Source organism: Temnothorax americanus, unplaced genomic scaffold (assembly GCF_048541705.1).
Source record: "Temnothorax americanus isolate GAGA-0224 unplaced genomic scaffold, ASM4854170v1 Scaffold92, whole genome shotgun sequence".
In the NCBI taxonomy this organism is placed as follows: Eukaryota; Metazoa; Arthropoda; class Insecta; order Hymenoptera; family Formicidae; genus Temnothorax; species Temnothorax americanus.
The window spans coordinates 45,990-65,000 of NW_027509815.1; the positions used below are offsets into that span (position 1 = coordinate 45,990).

A 19,011-nucleotide genomic window follows, 5' to 3' on the forward strand; every position below is an offset into this window, starting at 1 on the left:
CAACAAAGGACAATGTTAAAAAAAGCCGATTTTTTGCCACTCGGGGCAATAGATAAAATCTATTTCATACGTTTTCCACACATAAATACAAATCAAAAATGCACCTAAAACCGCCCAGAACCCCAAGGAAAACTTTTGGTAAGTTGTTTAACTTGCTAAATAAGGTGTTGAAATGGGACCACAGTTTTTAACGTTGATCGAAAAGCACTGAATTGAGATTTTTTCCGAGTGTGTGTGCACGCGCGCGAGCCTCCTACAGACCTTTTTCTACAATATTTCTACGAATACGTAATATTCATCCAATAGTGTACGTCATATACTCACCATTATCACTATGTCAATAATGTCGAAAGATCACGTCAAAGATCGTTAATGTCACTTAAGAAGTAGGATTCCCTCAGTTTTTGAGCATTTCATCACAATCACACCACCTTTACGGAGAACATGATAAGCTCTTTAGCTCAAAACTGACCATAAACACCTTCCATTCATCATCACAGATTATTCAAAGTCGTGAGAACTCTGGAAGATTCTCAATTCAGTGCCTTTCGATCAACGTTAAAAACTGAAAAGTGGTCCCGTTTCAACATCTTATTTAGCAAGTCAAACAGCTTACCCCCAAAAGTTTTCCCCAGGGTTCCGGGCAGCCTTAGGTGTATGTTTGGTTTGTATTTATGTATAGAAAACGTATGGAATAGATTTTACCCATTTCTCCGAGCGGCAAAAAATCGGCTTTTTAACATTGTCCTTTGAATGTCTTGAACCAATCCGTTATCCGATCAGAAAAAACATACTGAATGTGATACATTTTCATAATGGAATATCAAAATTAGCCATTAAAAGCCGCCATATGGGATCCGCCATTTCAAATTTTAAAGTGTTGACCCTGGGTCGTCACCATGAAGATCTATTCTTCATGGTCGTCACTATAAGCGACCCAACGACCAAAAAACCCTTATAGATAAGTTTTTATGTAAAATATTCACTCTTACCAGTTTTGGCACAAAACGTTAATTTCAGGTCCACCAGTAAACTGGTTAAATCAACGGTTACAGCCTACATAAACCAGCTTAAACCTTCCTGCATGACATCGTTCATAAACAGTAGCGATGTAACAACACGTATCCCACCTCAGTAGTGCGATTCAGTATACTGTCCTTATGTGCTCATAACGACAGTTGCGCACAAGGTTGCGCAGGTATACTATATGATAAAAAAGTTGCGCTACTGTCGTTATAAGCACATAACGATGCATAACAAGTTACAGAATCGCACAACAGATCCATATGCAAAAAATTATTTACAGCACAAAAAAATATCTAATATTACTTATAGTTTTCTGTTTAAAAAATCCAAAAAATCATTTTTCGCCCGGTTACACTAGAATCCCCTCAAGTTTTTCTATGTGCTCGGGACTTAGAAAAAAACATGGCTTAATTTTAGTATATTGCCCAAGTCCGATTTTAATGAAATACAAATACAGATATGTACAGTTGGCGTCAATAATGCCTTCCACCACTTCCACCTGAAGTTAGCTGAGTTCTGGGATTTCTATGGGTCCGTTCCGAGTTACGCATGAAGCGCGTAGACAACATAAAAAATCGTTCCGATTTAATCAATGACGCAGTTTATATCAATCACTTGATATGCGTATTCAATAGTAAAATAACTAATAAATTAGTTTAATTATTGGCTGACCAGCTCAAATATACTATTTGATACGCGTAACAAAAGATCGATGTAAACTAGACCAATGCGTTCATTGAAAGCGCTTTTGTAGCGCAGAGAATTCCCTAGATTGTACTAACCGTACTGAATTCTTATCACTCCTCCCAGCACATTGACTGCTTCTATCTTGACTTGAGGCAGTTGATGCGTCTGATGCGTTTATGTGGTCTATGCGCTTCTTGCGTAATTCAGAACGAACAACGGACCGTACTGCCGACATATGGCAAACTAATTAAAATGATTTATAATTATCTTTTCCAATCGTTTAAAAATTTGGAGAAATTTGGAAAGAGCTTTTTGAAAAACCATACAATAATTGAAAATTAATTAAAATCAATTAACATATAGTTGGCAGACATATATTGTTTAAAATTTTTTTCCTATCCAATCACTCCTGAATTATTTAGATAAAGTGTCAAAATATATTTTTCCTAACGCGAGCGTGAAATGGGCCGCTTTTGGCACGGCTTGGGCCGTGAAATGGGAGCAAAACGATCCATTTCGCAACGATGACGTAAGCGTTGAGAAAGAGAAATGGAGCCATTTTTTAACTGTGGAGAAATGAAATTGTAAAACAAGCGCGAAAAGCGGCCTGTTTCACGCTCTTGTTAGGAAAAATAGTATGAACAACTCGTGAGAAGAAGAGTGATCGAGCCCAAATGAGTGTGATGGTCGTACTCGCTTCGCTCGTGCGACCAACTTCACACTCATTCAGAATCGACCACTTTTCCCACTAGTTGTACAATATACTATTATTTGAAAAACTATTGTAATAAAAATTAATTAACAAGTAAACGATACCAAAAATAAGATGGCGCTAGAAGTTCATACTTTTTTAATAATCAATAGCTTAAACGATTGCTCTTTAATTGCTTCTTTAAAATCAAGAATTGCTCCCTTTTTAAAATTAATATTTTTTAAAATATTTACAAAAAACAAAATTTATAATTATTACTCAAAAACATATTTCTAATAACTTTGTGCAACTATATCCAGCATAAAATGATTGTTCCTTATTGCTCCTTATTGCTCCATTATTACTTCAATAATTTATTGCATATTGAACAATTGACAAATTAACAAATTAATTATTTCAAGTGACGACGCAGCCACCTATTGATAGCTGCCTATTGTAACTACCTATATATGGCTCAACAACCAACGGCGGAAATAATTAAGTGTAATATAACAACTCTATTGTTTATAACTATATATTTCAGAGTTTAACCCTTTAACCAATATTGATTTTTGGTAGAATAATTGTTCCTCAACTTGCTCTATTGGGATATTCAATCGCTCTCCATTCGTATAATTAATTTTGTATGATACTTTAGCATTTTTATTGAAAAATTAACAAATTAAAAGCCGGATGCATTATGTGTTACGCAAAAGTTTGTGCTCCAATCTTTAATTTGTTAATTTTTCGTTAAATTTTCAATAAAAACGCTAAAGTATCGTACAAAATTCATTATACGTATGGAGCGATTGAATATCCCAATAAAGCAAGCGAGGAATAATTATTCTACCAAAAATCAATATTGGTTAAAGAGTTAAACTCTTTGAGATATAGTTATAAACAATAAAATTGTTATATTACAATTGTAGGACAGTAGACTTTCAGAGAAATTGGCTAAAATTTTGGAAATAGATAGTTTATATGATGCTGATTGAAAGTTATAATGGACAAGATTTACAATAATCGACCGTTTAAAGGCCCTTGCACAATGCCAGGCAATAAGCAATAGAAATCAGAAATCATCATGTATAAGTGCAGAATAAACAGTGACACATGCAACAGACACAGTCTCTGTCACGTTGCAAAATTCTGTGTCTATTGCCTATTGTCAGCCAATAGCATTCGAATTTTTTAGGTTGTAATTAATAAATTTTTCGTTATTTTTTATTGCCTGTTACCTGGCATTGTGCAAGGGCCTTAAGTGCTATCGATGCGTTTAAAAATCAAAATAAGGTGTTATGTCAGTACTATTGTGAGACAGTGGATTGTAATGTATTATTCTACAGAATCACACGACTTATTCTTTTTGTTAATACAAAAATATGTATTTATGTGAAAAAATATGTACAATATGTACATGCATGTATACATATACATTATACATGTAAGTGAATTATGTTATAAAATTATAATACATATATGTATATACACACATGCATGTATAGGTACATATTTTCTTCACATAATTACATATTTTTGTATTAACAAAAAGAATAAGTTGTGTGATTCTGTACAATAATACATTGCAATCCACTGTCACATACTGACATACCTGCTGAACATAACAGACATTTATAGCATGTTCTTGATATTTTTCTCGAATAAAGTGATACCGTGTGTCAACGTGTTTTGTCCTCTTATGAAATTCAGGATTTTTTACTAATTTGATTGAACTCTGATTGTCAATATTAATAATGGTTGGACTTGTGCATTGACATCCGATATCATTTAAGAGTAATCTCAACCAGGTGGCTTCTTTTGTTGCTTCACAAGCTGCTATATATTCTGCTACGGTAGTACTTAAGGGGATGCTGGAGTCGCAGACGAACTCAATCAACGTCGATAAAGAAGTGCTCACCGATTCTTACACATACATACAGAGCGCAGGCAAACTCAATCAGCGTCGATAAAGAAGTGCTCACCGATTCTTACACATACATACAGAGCACGAGACGCGTAACATGTGCATATGAAATTTTCTAACAGACTTTTCTCTTATACTAAAACTTGCAGCTCATTTCTGCAAGCACAGGATTCTTCTTTATTGTATTTCCGAGGGTGATGTATGCTTATTTTATACGTACAAAGTCTAAATTTTTATGTGCAGCAAATGTTGTCACGTTATACATATAATTTTTTTTTGTTTTTGATGTAAAATCAACGCTAGCACCCTCCGTTTTTATGCGTACTTTAATTCTGTAAAAAAAATTTTCAATTCCGTAAAACCAATTCAAAGTTTAGCGTGCCTAAAAAAATGTCGGTAATTCTTGCCACTCCAGCATCCCCTTAACTTTTGAGTATAGAAAGCTTATTTTCACACAAAGTGACCGGTTCTAACCTATAATGTTGGCCAAATAAGCAATTCCCGGGTCGTTGACGCTCTCATACCCCAGTATATGTTTGTTAATATTCTATACACTAATAATTGACGAAGAATATAGCACGTAAGTAGCATCCACAATTCAGTATACTAATATTGCATATAATTCGGGATCGCTGTAATGACATTTATTTTAATCGCATTTTTGACTCACAAGTAACAATCGAACTTCCTTAAAGCAAAGATTTTGTGCAACTCTCGTTACCACATGAGCTCAACTTGCGTTAATAAATAATAATGTATAATAATGTATAATAATGTATAATAATGTATAATAATGTATAATAATGTATAATAATGTATAATAATGTATAATAATGTATAATAATGTATAATAATGTATAATAATGTATGTGTAATTAAATGTTTTGTTTACATTCGCAATGCTATCCAATGATCATTTTTTTAACTGCCCAGAGCGTGTCAGGCCGTTAAGCTAACAACCGGCTTTTAGCCTAAGAAGCTGAATTTACTAGGCTATTACACTAATTCACGGTTGATTATTCTATTGGCCGGCGTTTAGCTAAGTTCCTAGGATTTTAGCTAACGGGCTGATTTTTCTAAAAGCCTACGACATGTATATGATAAATATTAATATAATTTTAGCATTCTTGGCTATCTGGGCAAGTGTACAATTAGTCCAGTCGGCAAGTACATTTGAAAATCGACTAATTAGGACAAAGCTGCAAAAAATTTTAATCGCTTTGTTTGGGTGTCAGTAATGACATACTAAGTTTTTGACCTCCCCCGTCACTACGTGCTTCGGCCGCCATCTTGGAAGAAAGGGGTAAAAAATCGGTTTTTCGCGAATATCTCGGTTTTCATTACTTAAGCTAAAATAGTTTAATGCAATATTGTAAGGAATTAAATTCTTTACAAAAAAGGAAGTATAGGTTTTTTTCCTACAACCAATAGTTTTGGCGCTAGAGCCGGGAAAAGTAGGATACCTTTTGTAACAAACGGTTTCAGCGACTTTATCTCGCCGTATCTTACTTCTCAGAGGCTGTAGTATACTTTTGAACTCGTTTCCTCACCACCTTGTGGACCTTGTGGTAGAGTTAATGGCGCGTTCTTTTTTTATGTGGTGTTTCCTGTAGGCCTAATCCACTAAGTTTATTATTAAAATTGAGAATTTTTTTACATGAAGCGTGGTATCAATCCTGGGCTGCAATTAAATCCATTACGTTTAAGATGCGCATACTTACAGTTTCGTCCCACGTATCTCCTCTTTTCTTTGCAGTTTCCAAAATATTTTTTTTAACTTGCATCGTATTGATCACGTGCACAGTATCGCGCCTTGCAACAATCTTCTTTGTTTGTTTTTTTACAAATTCTTCCGATGCATCTTCTGCGCAGAACAGACATGTCGTCTTGAAGTCGAAAGATGGAATGCTCGATTTTCGGGAGCCGATTACACTAGGAACAGCTTTTTCCTTAGCTCTCAGTAATGCAAATATAAGTTTTTTTTATCTATATAAGATTTCTAGCACTTGACGTGCACAGTTAAACAGTTTAATCCCCTTAGGAACAATTGTTTATTGTCTTTTCTCTCTCTACTGCTATCGATGAAAGTTTTAATCCCTCTCTCTTTGACATCAACTGTATCACCGCGGGATAACGTCTCCTCACAAATAAAACACTGCTCTAAATTTATAATTTTATTTTAGTATAGGAACACGAAAACACATGCAACGTCGACCAAAGCCAATGCTATATAAATTTTGACCTGAGCCCAGCCACCGAAGGACGTATTGTAAACAGGACATTGTAAACAATGAGATAATCGTCATAACTATATCTTTTAATTTATTTAAAATCTTAGATGCTTCTAGCTTTTAACAAGGAGTGTTTATAGCATTGTCGAGTAAATAATACAAAGCCAGATGTGTGAAACGACAACGGTTCACTAGCACAATAACAACGCCATTACCTGAGAAGTGAGATACGGCGAGATAGAGTCGCTAAAACCGTTTGTTACAAAAAGTATCCTACTCCTCCCGGCTTTACCGCCAAAACTATTAGTCGTAGGAAAAAAACCTATACTTCCTTTTTTTGTAAAAAATTTAATTCCCTACAATATTGCATTAAACTATTTTACCCTAAGTCTAATGGAAACCGAGATATTCGCGAAAAACCGATTTTTCACCCCTTTCTTCCAAGATAGCGGCCGAAGCACACCACGGGGGAGGTCGAAAACTTAGTATGTCATTACTGACACCCAAATAAAGAGATTAAAATTTTTTGCAGCTTTGTCCTAATTAGTCGATTTATTTGTCATTTTTAACGACGTGCCGACTGGACTAAGTGGGATATACTGGGAATTCGCAATAACATGGTCTATAGATTCCTGGATGTTTTAACGGTATCATTGTTTAGGGAGTTTTACAGGGATTTCCCAATAGACTGTTCTATACATTTCTATAGTTTTAAAAAAAAACTGAAGTTTTGTGGTTTTGAATGGGAATTCCTAATAAACTATTCTATATGTTTTTTTAGGGTTTAATGGGAACTTGTCTGTATTGATGTTAAATGGGTATTCCGAATAAATGTGCTATATATTTCGAATAGTATTAACAGGAACATACATATATCTATTAGTATTTATTTGACATTTAAAGTAAGGTGTTCTATAGATTTCTATAGGTATTAATAGATACTTATAGGTATTAATAGGTAATACTTTTATAAGTATAAATAGTGGTGCAATGAGATTGACTGGGAATTTGCAATAACGCAGGTCTATAGATTCTTAAATGTTTTAACGAGAACCATAGTTTTTAAGGAGTTTTACAGGGATTTAGACTGTTTTATAAGGTTTTAAAAAAAAATAATGTCTTGTGGTTTTTAATGTAAATTACTAATAAACTATTCTATATGTTTCTTAAGGTTTTAATGGGAACTTGTCTCTATTGGAATTAAATGGATATTTTCAATAAATGTTCTATATATTTTGAATAGTATTAACAGGAACATATGTGTGTATTAGTATTTATTAGGAATTTACAATAGGGTGTGTTCTATAGATTTCTATAGGTATATTAATATGTACCTACTGTAGAAATCTATAAAACACCCTATTGTACATTCCCGATAAATACTAATACACATATGTTCCGGTTAATACTATTCAAAATATATAGAACATTTATTGAAAATATCCATTTAATCCCAATAGAGACAAGTTCCCATTAAAACCTTAAGAAACATACAGAATAGTTTATTAGTAATTCACATTAAAAACCACAAGACACTATTTTTTTTCAAAACCTATAGAAATGTATAAAACAATCTATTAAGAAATCCCTGTAAAACTCCTTTAAAAAACTATGGTTCCCGTTAAAATATTTAGAAATCTATAGACCTGCGTTATTGCAAATTCCCAGTAAATCTCATTACACCACTATTTATACTTATAGAAGTATTAGAGACATTAGAACATTAGAGACAAGTTTCCATTAAAACCTTAAGAAACATGTAGAATAGTTTATTTCAAATTTACATTGAAAACTGCAAAACACCAGTTCTTTTTAAAACCTACAAGAATGGATAGAACAGTCTATTAAGAAATCCCTGTAAAACTCCTTAAAAACTATAGTTTCCGTTAAAACATTTAGGAATCTATAGACCTGCGTTATTGCGAATTCTTAGTAAATCTCATTGGACCCCTATTTATACTTATAGCAGTATTGCCTATTAATATTTATAAGTATCTATTAATACCTATTGAAATCTATAAAACATCCTATTGTAAATTCCTGATAAATACTAATAGATATATGTTCCTGGTAATATTATTTAAAATATATATAACATTTATTGGGAATTTCCTTTTAACACCAATACAGACAAGTTCCCTTTAAAAGCTAAAGAAACGTATAGAATAGTTCATTAGAAATTTCTATTAAAAACCACAAGACATCAGTTCCTTTTAAAACCTATAAAAATGTACAGAACAGTCTATTAGGAAATCCCTGTAAAACTCCCTAAAAATTGTTCCCGTTAAAACATTCAGGAATATATATACCATGTTATTGCGAATTCCCAATAAATTCCATTGGACACCCATCAATACTTATAGAAATATTACCTATTGATACCTGTAAGTAGTACCTATTAATACCTATAGATAGAATAGATAGAATATTGATAGATACATAGGTTCGTGTTAATGCCAATCAAAATATATTAAACATTTATTTGAGAATTTCCATTTAATTCCAATATAGGGACAAGTTCCCATTAAAACCTTAAGAAACATATAAAATAGTCTATTGGCAATACTTTTGAATTTCCACTAAAAGTAATAAAAACCAATAGAAAACAAATGCAATTCAAAATGATACAAATTATTAAAATCTAGTCAGAAATTTCTTCTTATAACTTATTAATACCAGATTATTCTGACTGTTTGAGATTGAACCTGTTTATATCTAATAGTTTCTTTTTTTATTATTCTGACTAGGCCAACGGAATGTCATAAAGCCTTTAGAATTTTATTGAAATTAATATATTAATTGGATTTAATAGAGCTTTTTCAGCAGGGATAACGCCTTATTTTTACTTTTGAACGTTTATAGCGCTTAAGGAGATCCTATTGCGAAGACCAAACTTCCTTCATGTCAATGATGTCGATGATGTTTTTAATCCTGTTTTCTCTATATCTGTCCTTGTCTAACTATAGATATCTGTCCTTGTCCGATTGCTGCGCCATCTCTCGCTACACGCAACACTGCTTATCCTATCAACCTGAACGTGCTTTTGCACATATAAAACTTAAATACATACAACTTTTTTTCTAGGCTTTCAATCTTAGTTTTAATTGCACGATATTGTTCTTACATGTTTTCCCTAGAGGGCACGTATCTCATTTGATATATATAAACTACAGTATTTTTGTATTAAGCAAATATTGTCGTCAGTGACAGCTCTATGTGCTCAAATTTTTATTTTTTGTTTTGTTTTTGATGTAAAATTGACCGGAGCACTCTACATTTTTGTGCATACTTTAATTCTATAAAAGAATTTTGCAATTCCGTAAAACCAATTAAAAGTTTAATGTATTTAACAAAATATCGATAACGACTGTCACTATAGGATCCCCTTAAACGGTCGATTATTGTGAATCTTGCCGATTATAATTTTCAATCAGCATCATATAAACTATCTATTTCCAAAGTTTCAGCCAATTTCACCAAAATCCACTGTCCCACAATAGTACTGAATAACACCTTATTTTGATTTTTGAACGCTGATAGCTCTTAAATGGTCAGTTATTGTAAATTTTGCCAATTGTGACTTTTAATTAGCATTAAATAAATATATTTCCAAAGTTTCAGCTAATTTCACCAAAACTCAATTTCCATAAAAATATGCCGGGGTCCTTTAATTTTCTCGGAAACTAGATATTTCCGCAACTCCGCACTTCTGGTTCTGATTACATTTAGTAAGTACTACGTACCTGTAAAATTTCATCAAAATTGGACCCGGGTGATATACTCAAGTCTTAAAGGTGCTTTAAGGGTGCTGTACACGGAATTACTTTTGACACTTGTCGCTGGCTTGTTTTATCGCTAGTTTCTCGCTCTTCCAGAACGAAATTCTAGCTGACAAAGTCGTTAACGTTAAAGTATTACATATTGCTGGTAAATTTGTATGACGTGTTCAACTTTAACGCTTTCGTCAAGCAAATAGCTGGGTGACTTTGGTGGCAGCATTCGTGAGAAGAGAAGCTCCGTGTCAAGACGGTAGTAAATGAATCAGCGAGCGAGTGGCAAATAATTTGGCATTCTGCACATGCGCAAGATGATCAACTAACAAAATTCTCTCCAAAATACTGGCGACTTCATACTATTTACCAGCAATATGTAAATACTTTTAACGCTAACAACTTAATCGGCTATAAATTCGCTCTGGGAGAGCAAGAAACAGGCGATAAAAGAAGCCAGCGTCAAAAGTAGTACCGTGTAGAGCACTCTTTACCGAAAATCAGCCAACAATGTCTGCTGAATCCAGAGATATAAATATGAATAAAGTTTTAAAATCATATACAAAAAACACGAAGCTAAGAAAAGATCATTGATAATCTCAAAGAGAACAGTCAAGTGGCACAAAAAGGACCCAAGAATTAATTGAACAAATATAACATCCAAAAGATAGTTTAAGTCTCTCCTTAAAACAAAACTTCATTTAGTATTCTTTGCAGTTCTATTTGCTGTATTAAATATCCTGCATCATAGTTATAAATAAATAAATAAATATATATATATATATATAAACATCAAGTTTAATTTAAAAATAGAACATATGCATGAAAGTTGACATACATATTGTGCACTGTACATAATATGATAACTAAATCAAAATAGATAAATGTGTATTTATCCATTTTTTCATGTCCTTACAAGTATACTATTTCTTTCTTTTTTATCTGAATAAAAAAAAATATTTCTTTCTATATAAGAAAGCAGACAACTATGTCATGACATTATTTTCATAACTTCTTATTGCATTCATCAGATACCTAGTTTTTTCAATTTTTACAAATTGGAGAAGCTAAATTTTAAGCGCCAAAAGTTTACATAGCCAGATGTCTCAATTAAACAGCCTGTATACCTTTAACCTAAAAAAATACTAACTCTCCACTGTTGCTTCTTCTCTTCCTGGCGCCGCTGCTCCTCCAACTCCTCTGGATTTGTGAAGTGTCGGTTCCTGCCCTTGTGATTCACGAATTTTCCTGCACGAAAAACGGGTCAATAATAAAACGTAACAGAAGTTGCCCTTTCGTCGAGAGAACGTGGTACGAGATAAAGACAGAGAAGAAGAGACAAGCGCTTGTGAAAGAATAGACTTACCTCGTGGCATCGTGGTTCGAAATTATACGTGTGAGGTGTGAGTCGCAATTGATGATCAAATATCGAAATATCGTGAAAGACACGAATACCACCATGAACTGTATTACCGAAGGCTGCGCCAGAATCGGCCAGAGCCGCGCAGCGCGTTAAGGTGAAATTTCATGGGCAGTGAAAAGTAGCAGCAGATCGTACTGATTGACTACAAAATAGAGAAGTTCTAGGAACTCGAGAACTTCTCTATTTTATAGCCAATCAGTACGATCTGCTGCTGCTTTTTACTGCCCATGAAATTTTACCTTTACGTGTGTTCCGACGTTTCCGGTTCCGTGCTTTCTTTCTTTTAAGGGTGCATCCCGATGGAGAAGAAATAGCGGAACGGAACAGTAACGGAAAAGAGACATGGTGGGGGGTTAACCAATCAGAGTAGTTCCGTTTCAATTCCGTTCCGTTATTTAGTGAGTGGGTTCCCCATGGCACGGAGCTGCTACGGAACGGAAAAGAAACGGAAAAATTTCTAACCTATTCTGTCGAAAGTTCGCAAATAAGTGCAGTGGATCGATCGGTTTGCAACATTTTTATTTTTGCAAATAAAGAGCAATATGTCGTCATCGGTAGGTATTACATGTAAAAATAAAATATATATGTTAAAATCCTATGTTATTAATATGTTAATGCTAATTAATGTGATATATTTTATTAATTTCCAGAAATTCAAATGTGGATATTGTCGCTGGATTGTTTGGTTCGATGAAGACGGAAAACTTTCACATCCTTGCTTAGCAAATCATGCGAATTTAATAATGGATAAAGATCGAAATCTCTTTATAAATGGTACGTATATTTGTGTACAAGAGAGGCAATATATATATTCAATATAACTAATGGTTAGAGAATATGTAAATGATATATAAATTTGTTGTAAAACTAAATCTGTTATTATTTAGATTCTTTAGAAACACACGTCGAGAGTGAGAATAACAGCAATAACGCCGGAGAGACTGGAGACAGTGACGTAGGATTGTCATTGATGATGGGAATAAGATCATCATCTACATTGAGGTTGTCACTTGTTGATGTGGAAGGAATTAATGCTGTTGCTCTTTGAACAGGACGCTTTGAACATATCCACATTTGAATTTCTGGAAATTAATGAAATATATCACATTCGGTTAATTAGCATAGGATTTTAACATATATATTTTATTTTCACATGTAATACCTACCGATGACGACATATTGCTCTTTATTTGCAAAAATAAAAATGTTGCAAACCGATCGATCCACTGCACTTATTTGCAAACTTTCGACAGAATAGGTTAGAAATTTTTCCGTTTCTTTTCCGTTCCGTAACAGCTCCGTGCCATGGGGAACCCACTCACTAAATAACGGAACGGAATTGAAACGGAACTACTCTGATTGGTTAACCCCCCACCATATCTCTTTTCCGTTACTGTTCCGTTCCGCTATTTCTTCTCCATCGGGATGCACCCTTAATGCCCGGTGTCTACAATGCAAGAACTTGGTCCAAGTTTTGGTTTAAGCCAATCAACTTGCAGCTCTTACAGAAAAGCAGCAGTTTCATTGGCTTAAACCAAAACTTGGACCAAATTCTTGCATCGTGGACACCGGGGCTGTGTTCCAAAATTCACTCTAGTTAACTAAAATGCTATAGTGTACGTGACGTAAACTATAGATTTTAGTTACCCAGAGTGAATTTTGGAACGCAACCCGGGCTTTACGATTATTTTCGATAGCCTTATGCTAGGTCTACAATGCAAGTCGTAAAGTCGTGAGTCGTAAGAATTGACCAATCACAATCGAATTTGAGGAGAATAATCGACTGTGATTGGTCAATTCTTACGACTCACGACTTTACGACTCGCATAGGCTGCATTCGAGGAGCGCGCCATTAGCGCTATTGCATTATTCTGTCTTTATCGCTCATCAGGTGTAAAACAAGGATAGAATAAGCCAATAGCGCTAATAGCGCGTTCTCCGAAACCAGCCATTGTAGACCCCGCATAAGCTGGCCACACACACTTTCCGTAGAACGTAACAGTAGGATTTCGACCAATCGCGTTGCTCGATTCGAAAACGTACGGCCGTACGTTCCCGATTCGAGTAACACGATTGGTCGAAATCCTACTGTTACTGTTACGAAAAAGTGTGTGTCCGGGGCCTTAAGATGATCTTTCTTCAATGAAAGAAAAGAGAAGAAGATTGCTTCGAAGCATTTGTAGCGTCACATTGACCGTAGTCTTAGGCTGAAGTCACATGGCATGTATTTTTCGAGTAACGCGTAACCGCGTAACTAATTAGGGCCAATTTTACCAACCACGGTTATTGTGTATCTTGAAATGAGGTGAAAATGACAAAAGTTAACAGATTTTATTAGATTTTAATAAATCAAATCGTAGATACGCTAATGAATTTTCTCACTTTTGTAATTTTTACCTCATTATTTCAAGATACACAATCGACTTTTTGCTGGAAGGTTAAAACTGATGCATTTCGATTTTTTTTCATATATAAAATAATTTAATTATCTAAAAAACTGTATAATTACAATCCTAATGTTTTATTCTTAATTACAAAGGCGGCCACTGTGTGCCGTCATATCTGTGCCACTTCTGCGTGCGCGGATTCCGGCAACCACTTCTTGTAAGCTGACAACAGAACTAAAATTATAAATATATAATATCCACAGACTTATATATATACTACACCATTAACATCTATGGATGCACTGCCAAAAAGCTGATGCGAGTGCGAGGTGCAAGTGTTAAGCCCCTTGCACAATGCCAGGCAACAGGCCATAGGAACAATTCGTATGTATTTGACCGGAAATGAATGTCCGGGAAAGAATCTACCATATGAAATCGTTTGTATTTCGTATGAAGACTTTTGAAGTGCAATTGAAAAGGTTTGTGAGTCATTCGTTTAATTGTAATTAATTAATTATTTTTACACCATGCATTTAGCCGAAATAGATAAATTAATAAAAGTTTTTATACGGAATCGTTTGTATTTTGTATGAAGAGTTATGAAGTGTGATTAAAAAGGTTTGTGAGTCGCCCAGATAATTTTAATTAAATATTTATAAACTCGGTAATTAGCCGAAATATAGATTTTTAGTTATTTATGTTAAAAGAAGAAGGCGCTAGTGTTCCCGAAGGTCCGTCTGCAATTAGAATTAATATAAACGTTTTAAAAATTATTTTATAGTGAAATAAATAAATATACAGGCTAATAAGTCTGTAGCTACAAGCGATAGTTGCTAATTAAGTTTGTAAAGATGTACCAGCTGTGCAGGGTGAAGAGCAGGTTATCTCAAACGCCCTGCCACAACCCAATTAAAAGAGACTTAAATGTCATTATACCGCTGAGAAGTACTTCTTGCCATTTAAGTTAGCATGTCAGAGCAACCGAATTGTCCATTGCGTTCCACCTTGAATTTTTTTTACAGTCGTTTATTAGGATTGCCCTACTTTTAAATTGAGCGCTTTTTAATGTATTATTATTATTAAACTACCGATATCGATATATTATTAGTAATTTAATATTAAAACTTGACAGATACTACGTTTACGCGAGCGTTACTTCTGTAGTAACTTACGATAATTCCTTTGCGTAAACGGGATTTTCCTTCGCGTAAACGGGATTTTGTAGTAACTTACGATAATTTACTTCGCGTAAACGAGTGATATATCGTAAGTTACTACAGAAGTAACGCTCGCGTAAACGTAGTAAGAGTGACGTAAACTAATTCGCTTATAGTATTATAACAAAGTATTATGCGTTCAAAAATTCTCGAAAGCTAGCTTCTTTACTATGCTCTCTCTTTATGTCGATCGATTCAGATAAAAATCTCCGAAGTCTTTCTTTCTCTCGCGATATTCCTAGAGTAAAACTGTACAAAAACTCTACGAAAGTGGCGATATTTTTCACGGATCTGGTTTGAGTCTCGGCTCTTGGGGAAGGTACGCATGTAGAAAGAGTACGCCAACACAGTTTATCCTGCTAAAATGGTTATCAATCTCTATAAGTTCTTTATTGTTTACACATAAATTATAGAATATCTAAACGTTTCTTTTTTTTCGATGTCCTGTGAAATTGTACAATAGAGTTACAAATAAAGATAAAGCCACACTTTACGTATAATCTGATTCAGTCTTTGCTAATGTTACATAATAACGTGCGAAAGAACTAACAGTTAGACTATTTAAGAGGCTATTTAAGAATTTTAATTAAGATACTGAAAGCATAAAACTGTTCAGCTAGCTTTACACAAAGATATTGGTCTTCTTCTTTATGAAATCGTCAATTTATGATTATGATACATTTCTACATTATCACCAGCATCGAATCTAATCTTATTTATCGTGATACTCTTGAGAAACTGTTAATCCATTGTCTTAACTCGATCGCGGCGCAGAACTGCGTCCACCAATGTTGTTCCTCTCCCTCCAATCGATTCCCGTAAAAGCTGTCTACATATTGAACAGTCGATACAACGACGGCGGATTAGTCTGAAATTAAGCACACGTTAACAATTACTCTTCTTGCTAAAATCACAATTCTCTTTTCAATCGCATACCTTGATTATGACATAGACCAGCACGGGAGTCAGATCGTCGGCAGCAGGTATGCCTCTTTCCGACGCCATGGAGAGGAGATTCATGATGGTAGTCGCGCAACGAAATACACACTGCAACTTATCCCTAGGAGTCTTATACGCCGATATCACAGCCAATTCAGCCTGCGCCCATGACCAGTGGCATTCGTAATGATGAACTTTTAAAATATGTAGGTCCTTGTGATTTGGATGAGTTACGACCTTTGCCAACTTTTTGATGTGACCGTGAAAAAGCTGGTCCCTATATACATCTCCATCTTCATTTAGATAGAGCGCATTGTGGTATACCCGTGCCATGACGGTTCTTTCCACCACGACTCGCCAAATCTAACTGGTCGACGCTCGCCGCTGAAAGTAAGAAATAAGTTCAGACGTCTCTGAGCACTCCGTTAAAATCAATTGCGAGATAAATAGTTATATTCATGTACATTGCCAGATCGGATCGTTATCCATTTCCACGTGGACCTTCCCTAGAAAATTATCCACGAGATCCTGTTTCTCGTCTGTTAAAGTAAGTTTTTTAAACTCTTCGCAGAAACGCAGGAGAAAAGCCTTCTTTTTTCCAAAAACACCCTCACACAAACGGATACAAGATGATTATTGATAGCATCCCGATCGCACTTAACTCGCACGCATAATCTGAAAAATATTATTATTAAACGGTTAACATCTTACATTTAAACATCTTACATTTACTTATACGTTACATACAAAGATGATATTTATATATAAACAGTACCTATCTAAGTGAGCTAATGTCGACAGCAATCCCTGAGTCCCTGACGACATCTGATTAAATATGCGATATAAGGAAATCGCTTTTGATAATCCTCTCGAAGTGATTTGAAGAGCTTTCTACATCCATCGTCATTAAATAGACGCACGCAACGTAAAGTTTCATGAAGATGAGCTAGTAATGCTCTATTCTGCAGGTTTATAGCTTCTGCCAATTGTAGTTGTAAAAACGCAACCAGTTCGTTTTCTTTCTGCAACTAACAATGTCTCTGTAATAAAATGTTATATACAAATATTTGAACATTAAGTAGTTAAGTAATCCATAAAAAAATCACACTTTGTTTTGTACGCCATGATTGAAAAATAATACAATAAATACCTCTGAAGTATTCCATGGAATGTGTTGAAGGTCAGCAGTGCTAAGTACCATACGTAATTTTCTTTTAGCATCCGCAAAAGCATAAGAGTTCTACATTATTCGAATCGATTGAAAGTCTTTCGTCTTCCACCTCTTTTGTACGGGACTGATTGCTTTCGACCGAAGCTGTATCGCCTAGCTGCGCTTCGCTTTCTTCTGTATTTCGCTAATATATCATCGGTAGTATCTGAAATTAATCAAAAGAACAATTTATTACTGTCTAAAACTTGCAGAAAAACTTGTTTCGAAGAACATTCTCTGTTCCAAATAATACACCTATCCTGTCATCCTCTTTCTTATAACGCACCTGATTTGGCGATGCACCTAGCTCCAGAGCTTGACAACCTTGAGCAATCTTAGAGAGATCATTCAGATCATCAGACGAGCTTCTCGAAGAGATTCGCTGCTGAGATCGCAATCGTAGTTAACGTAGATGTTGACGACGCTCTGGGCATCCGCACAGATCCTCGTAAGCGCATGTATGACCATCTACTTGTGCTCAAAAGAGCTGCTACAGGTCTCGAGGATGTTCATAAAGATCTCCTTAAAGAACACCTCAATCTGCATCTTGAGGTGCATCTTGAAACGGGCGAGCAGCGCCAGGAACAGCGCTAACGACAGCTCGAACACTTCCGGCACCAAAGACACGCCATTCTTCGACAGCACGACACACAAGTACTGTTTAATGGCGATAACAAACATCTCGTTAAAGCGCACTATTGGACCGGCATTCTGCAAGATTCCCAGAAGTAACTGAAGCGACAAAATCTTGGAACGGAGCTCGTGCGATATTGGATCGGGAATGCCGTCCGGCAGCGGTTTCATAGAGAGCTTGCAGAGAGCGAGAAACACCAGGACTGCATCATTTTGCAGCACATGGGTGAATTTTGCAATTACCATGTTGTCATTCTCAGCGGCTGCCTCGTCACCGTTGTTCTCCAGACTACCGTTCTCCAAACTAACTTCCTCTTCCAATGGCACCACGGATTTTACTACATCATCAAGAATACTCTTAACAATTGTTTGAGAATCAATGTTATCATTACTAGGAGCATTCTCTGGACTAACCGTGGCTTCAGTTTCGCCGTTTGCTATGACAGAACCCTCCTGCTGATGTTCCCCATCAAGCGTCACGATCTCTTCCTCCGCCTGAGTATCCATTCGCGCGAAGATCACGTTGATCATCTGCGTGAGTCGCACGGGCTGTTGTTTGATTCACCAGGTTGCGCGACGCCAAGTGAACGTTGTAAACAGTACGAATTGTTTAACAGTACCGTACTCTCGTGTACCTCCACACCTCCGCTGGCTTGTCATTACAGTCAGCAGAGCTTTAATAATCTGCAGCTGCACACCCTCATCGGTCTGTGAACCAGTGAAGCAACCGCAACCGCAGATTGTCTCGACAATGCGCATAATCAGCAGCTTGTTAGGCTCCGTTGAATCAGGCACATTGCCAGTGAGATGGCTATACCTATGCGATTAACTTCTGCAGGCAGTCCAGTGCTGTGTCACCACAATCCGTAGTGA

At 35.4% G+C, this 19,011-nt stretch overlaps 2 protein-coding genes and 2 long non-coding RNA genes across 8 annotated transcripts in view; 1 reads left to right on the top strand and 3 right to left on the bottom strand.

Moving 5' to 3' along the window:
- The window catches only part of LOC143908310 (uncharacterized), a 32,010-nt gene extending 20,087 nt beyond the window's left edge, over window positions 1–11,923 (bottom strand). The window contains exons 1-2 of the mRNA XM_077425937.1: window positions 11,696–11,923; window positions 11,480–11,577 (exon numbers count right to left, since the gene is read on the bottom strand). Coding sequence (XP_077282063.1) covers window positions 11,480–11,577; window positions 11,696–11,705 — 108 coding nt within the window. The 5' untranslated portion in view covers window positions 11,706–11,923. The remainder of the gene's footprint in view (window positions 1–11,479; window positions 11,578–11,695) is intronic.
- A 225-nt stretch (window positions 11,924–12,148) lies between these two features.
- Window positions 12,149–12,971, top strand: LOC143908311 (uncharacterized). Its single transcript, XR_013260097.1, has 3 exons — window positions 12,149–12,306; window positions 12,403–12,526; window positions 12,640–12,971. It is a non-coding gene; the product is annotated as an uncharacterized LOC143908311 (long non-coding RNA).
- Window positions 12,501–13,180, bottom strand: LOC143908312 (uncharacterized). Its single transcript, XR_013260098.1, has 2 exons — window positions 12,919–13,180; window positions 12,501–12,834 (listed from the first exon to the last, which is right to left on the bottom strand). It is a non-coding gene; the product is annotated as an uncharacterized LOC143908312 (long non-coding RNA).
- A 2,536-nt stretch (window positions 13,181–15,716) lies between these two features.
- LOC143908358 (GTPase-activating protein and VPS9 domain-containing protein 1-like) overlaps window positions 15,717–19,011 on the bottom strand; it is a 21,966-nt gene continuing 18,671 nt past the window's right edge. For 4 of the 5 annotated variants that reach the window (XR_013260122.1, XR_013260123.1, XR_013260121.1 and 1 more), the window contains 3 exons: window positions 18,553–19,011; window positions 17,792–18,476; window positions 17,446–17,671 (listed from right to left, as the gene is read on the bottom strand). The exon at window positions 18,553–19,011 is cut by the window's right edge and continues 148 nt beyond it. Coding sequence is in view for 1 of the 5 variants with exons in the window: in XM_077425991.1 (XP_077282117.1) it covers window positions 16,186–16,224; window positions 16,293–16,628 (375 nt within the window). In the remaining 4 variants the exon portion in view is untranslated. Of the gene's footprint in view, window positions 16,225–16,292; window positions 16,680–16,759; window positions 16,971–17,070; window positions 17,324–17,445; window positions 17,672–17,791; window positions 18,477–18,552 lie in introns of those variants that run through there. The other variant, XM_077425991.1, reaches the window with a different exon arrangement.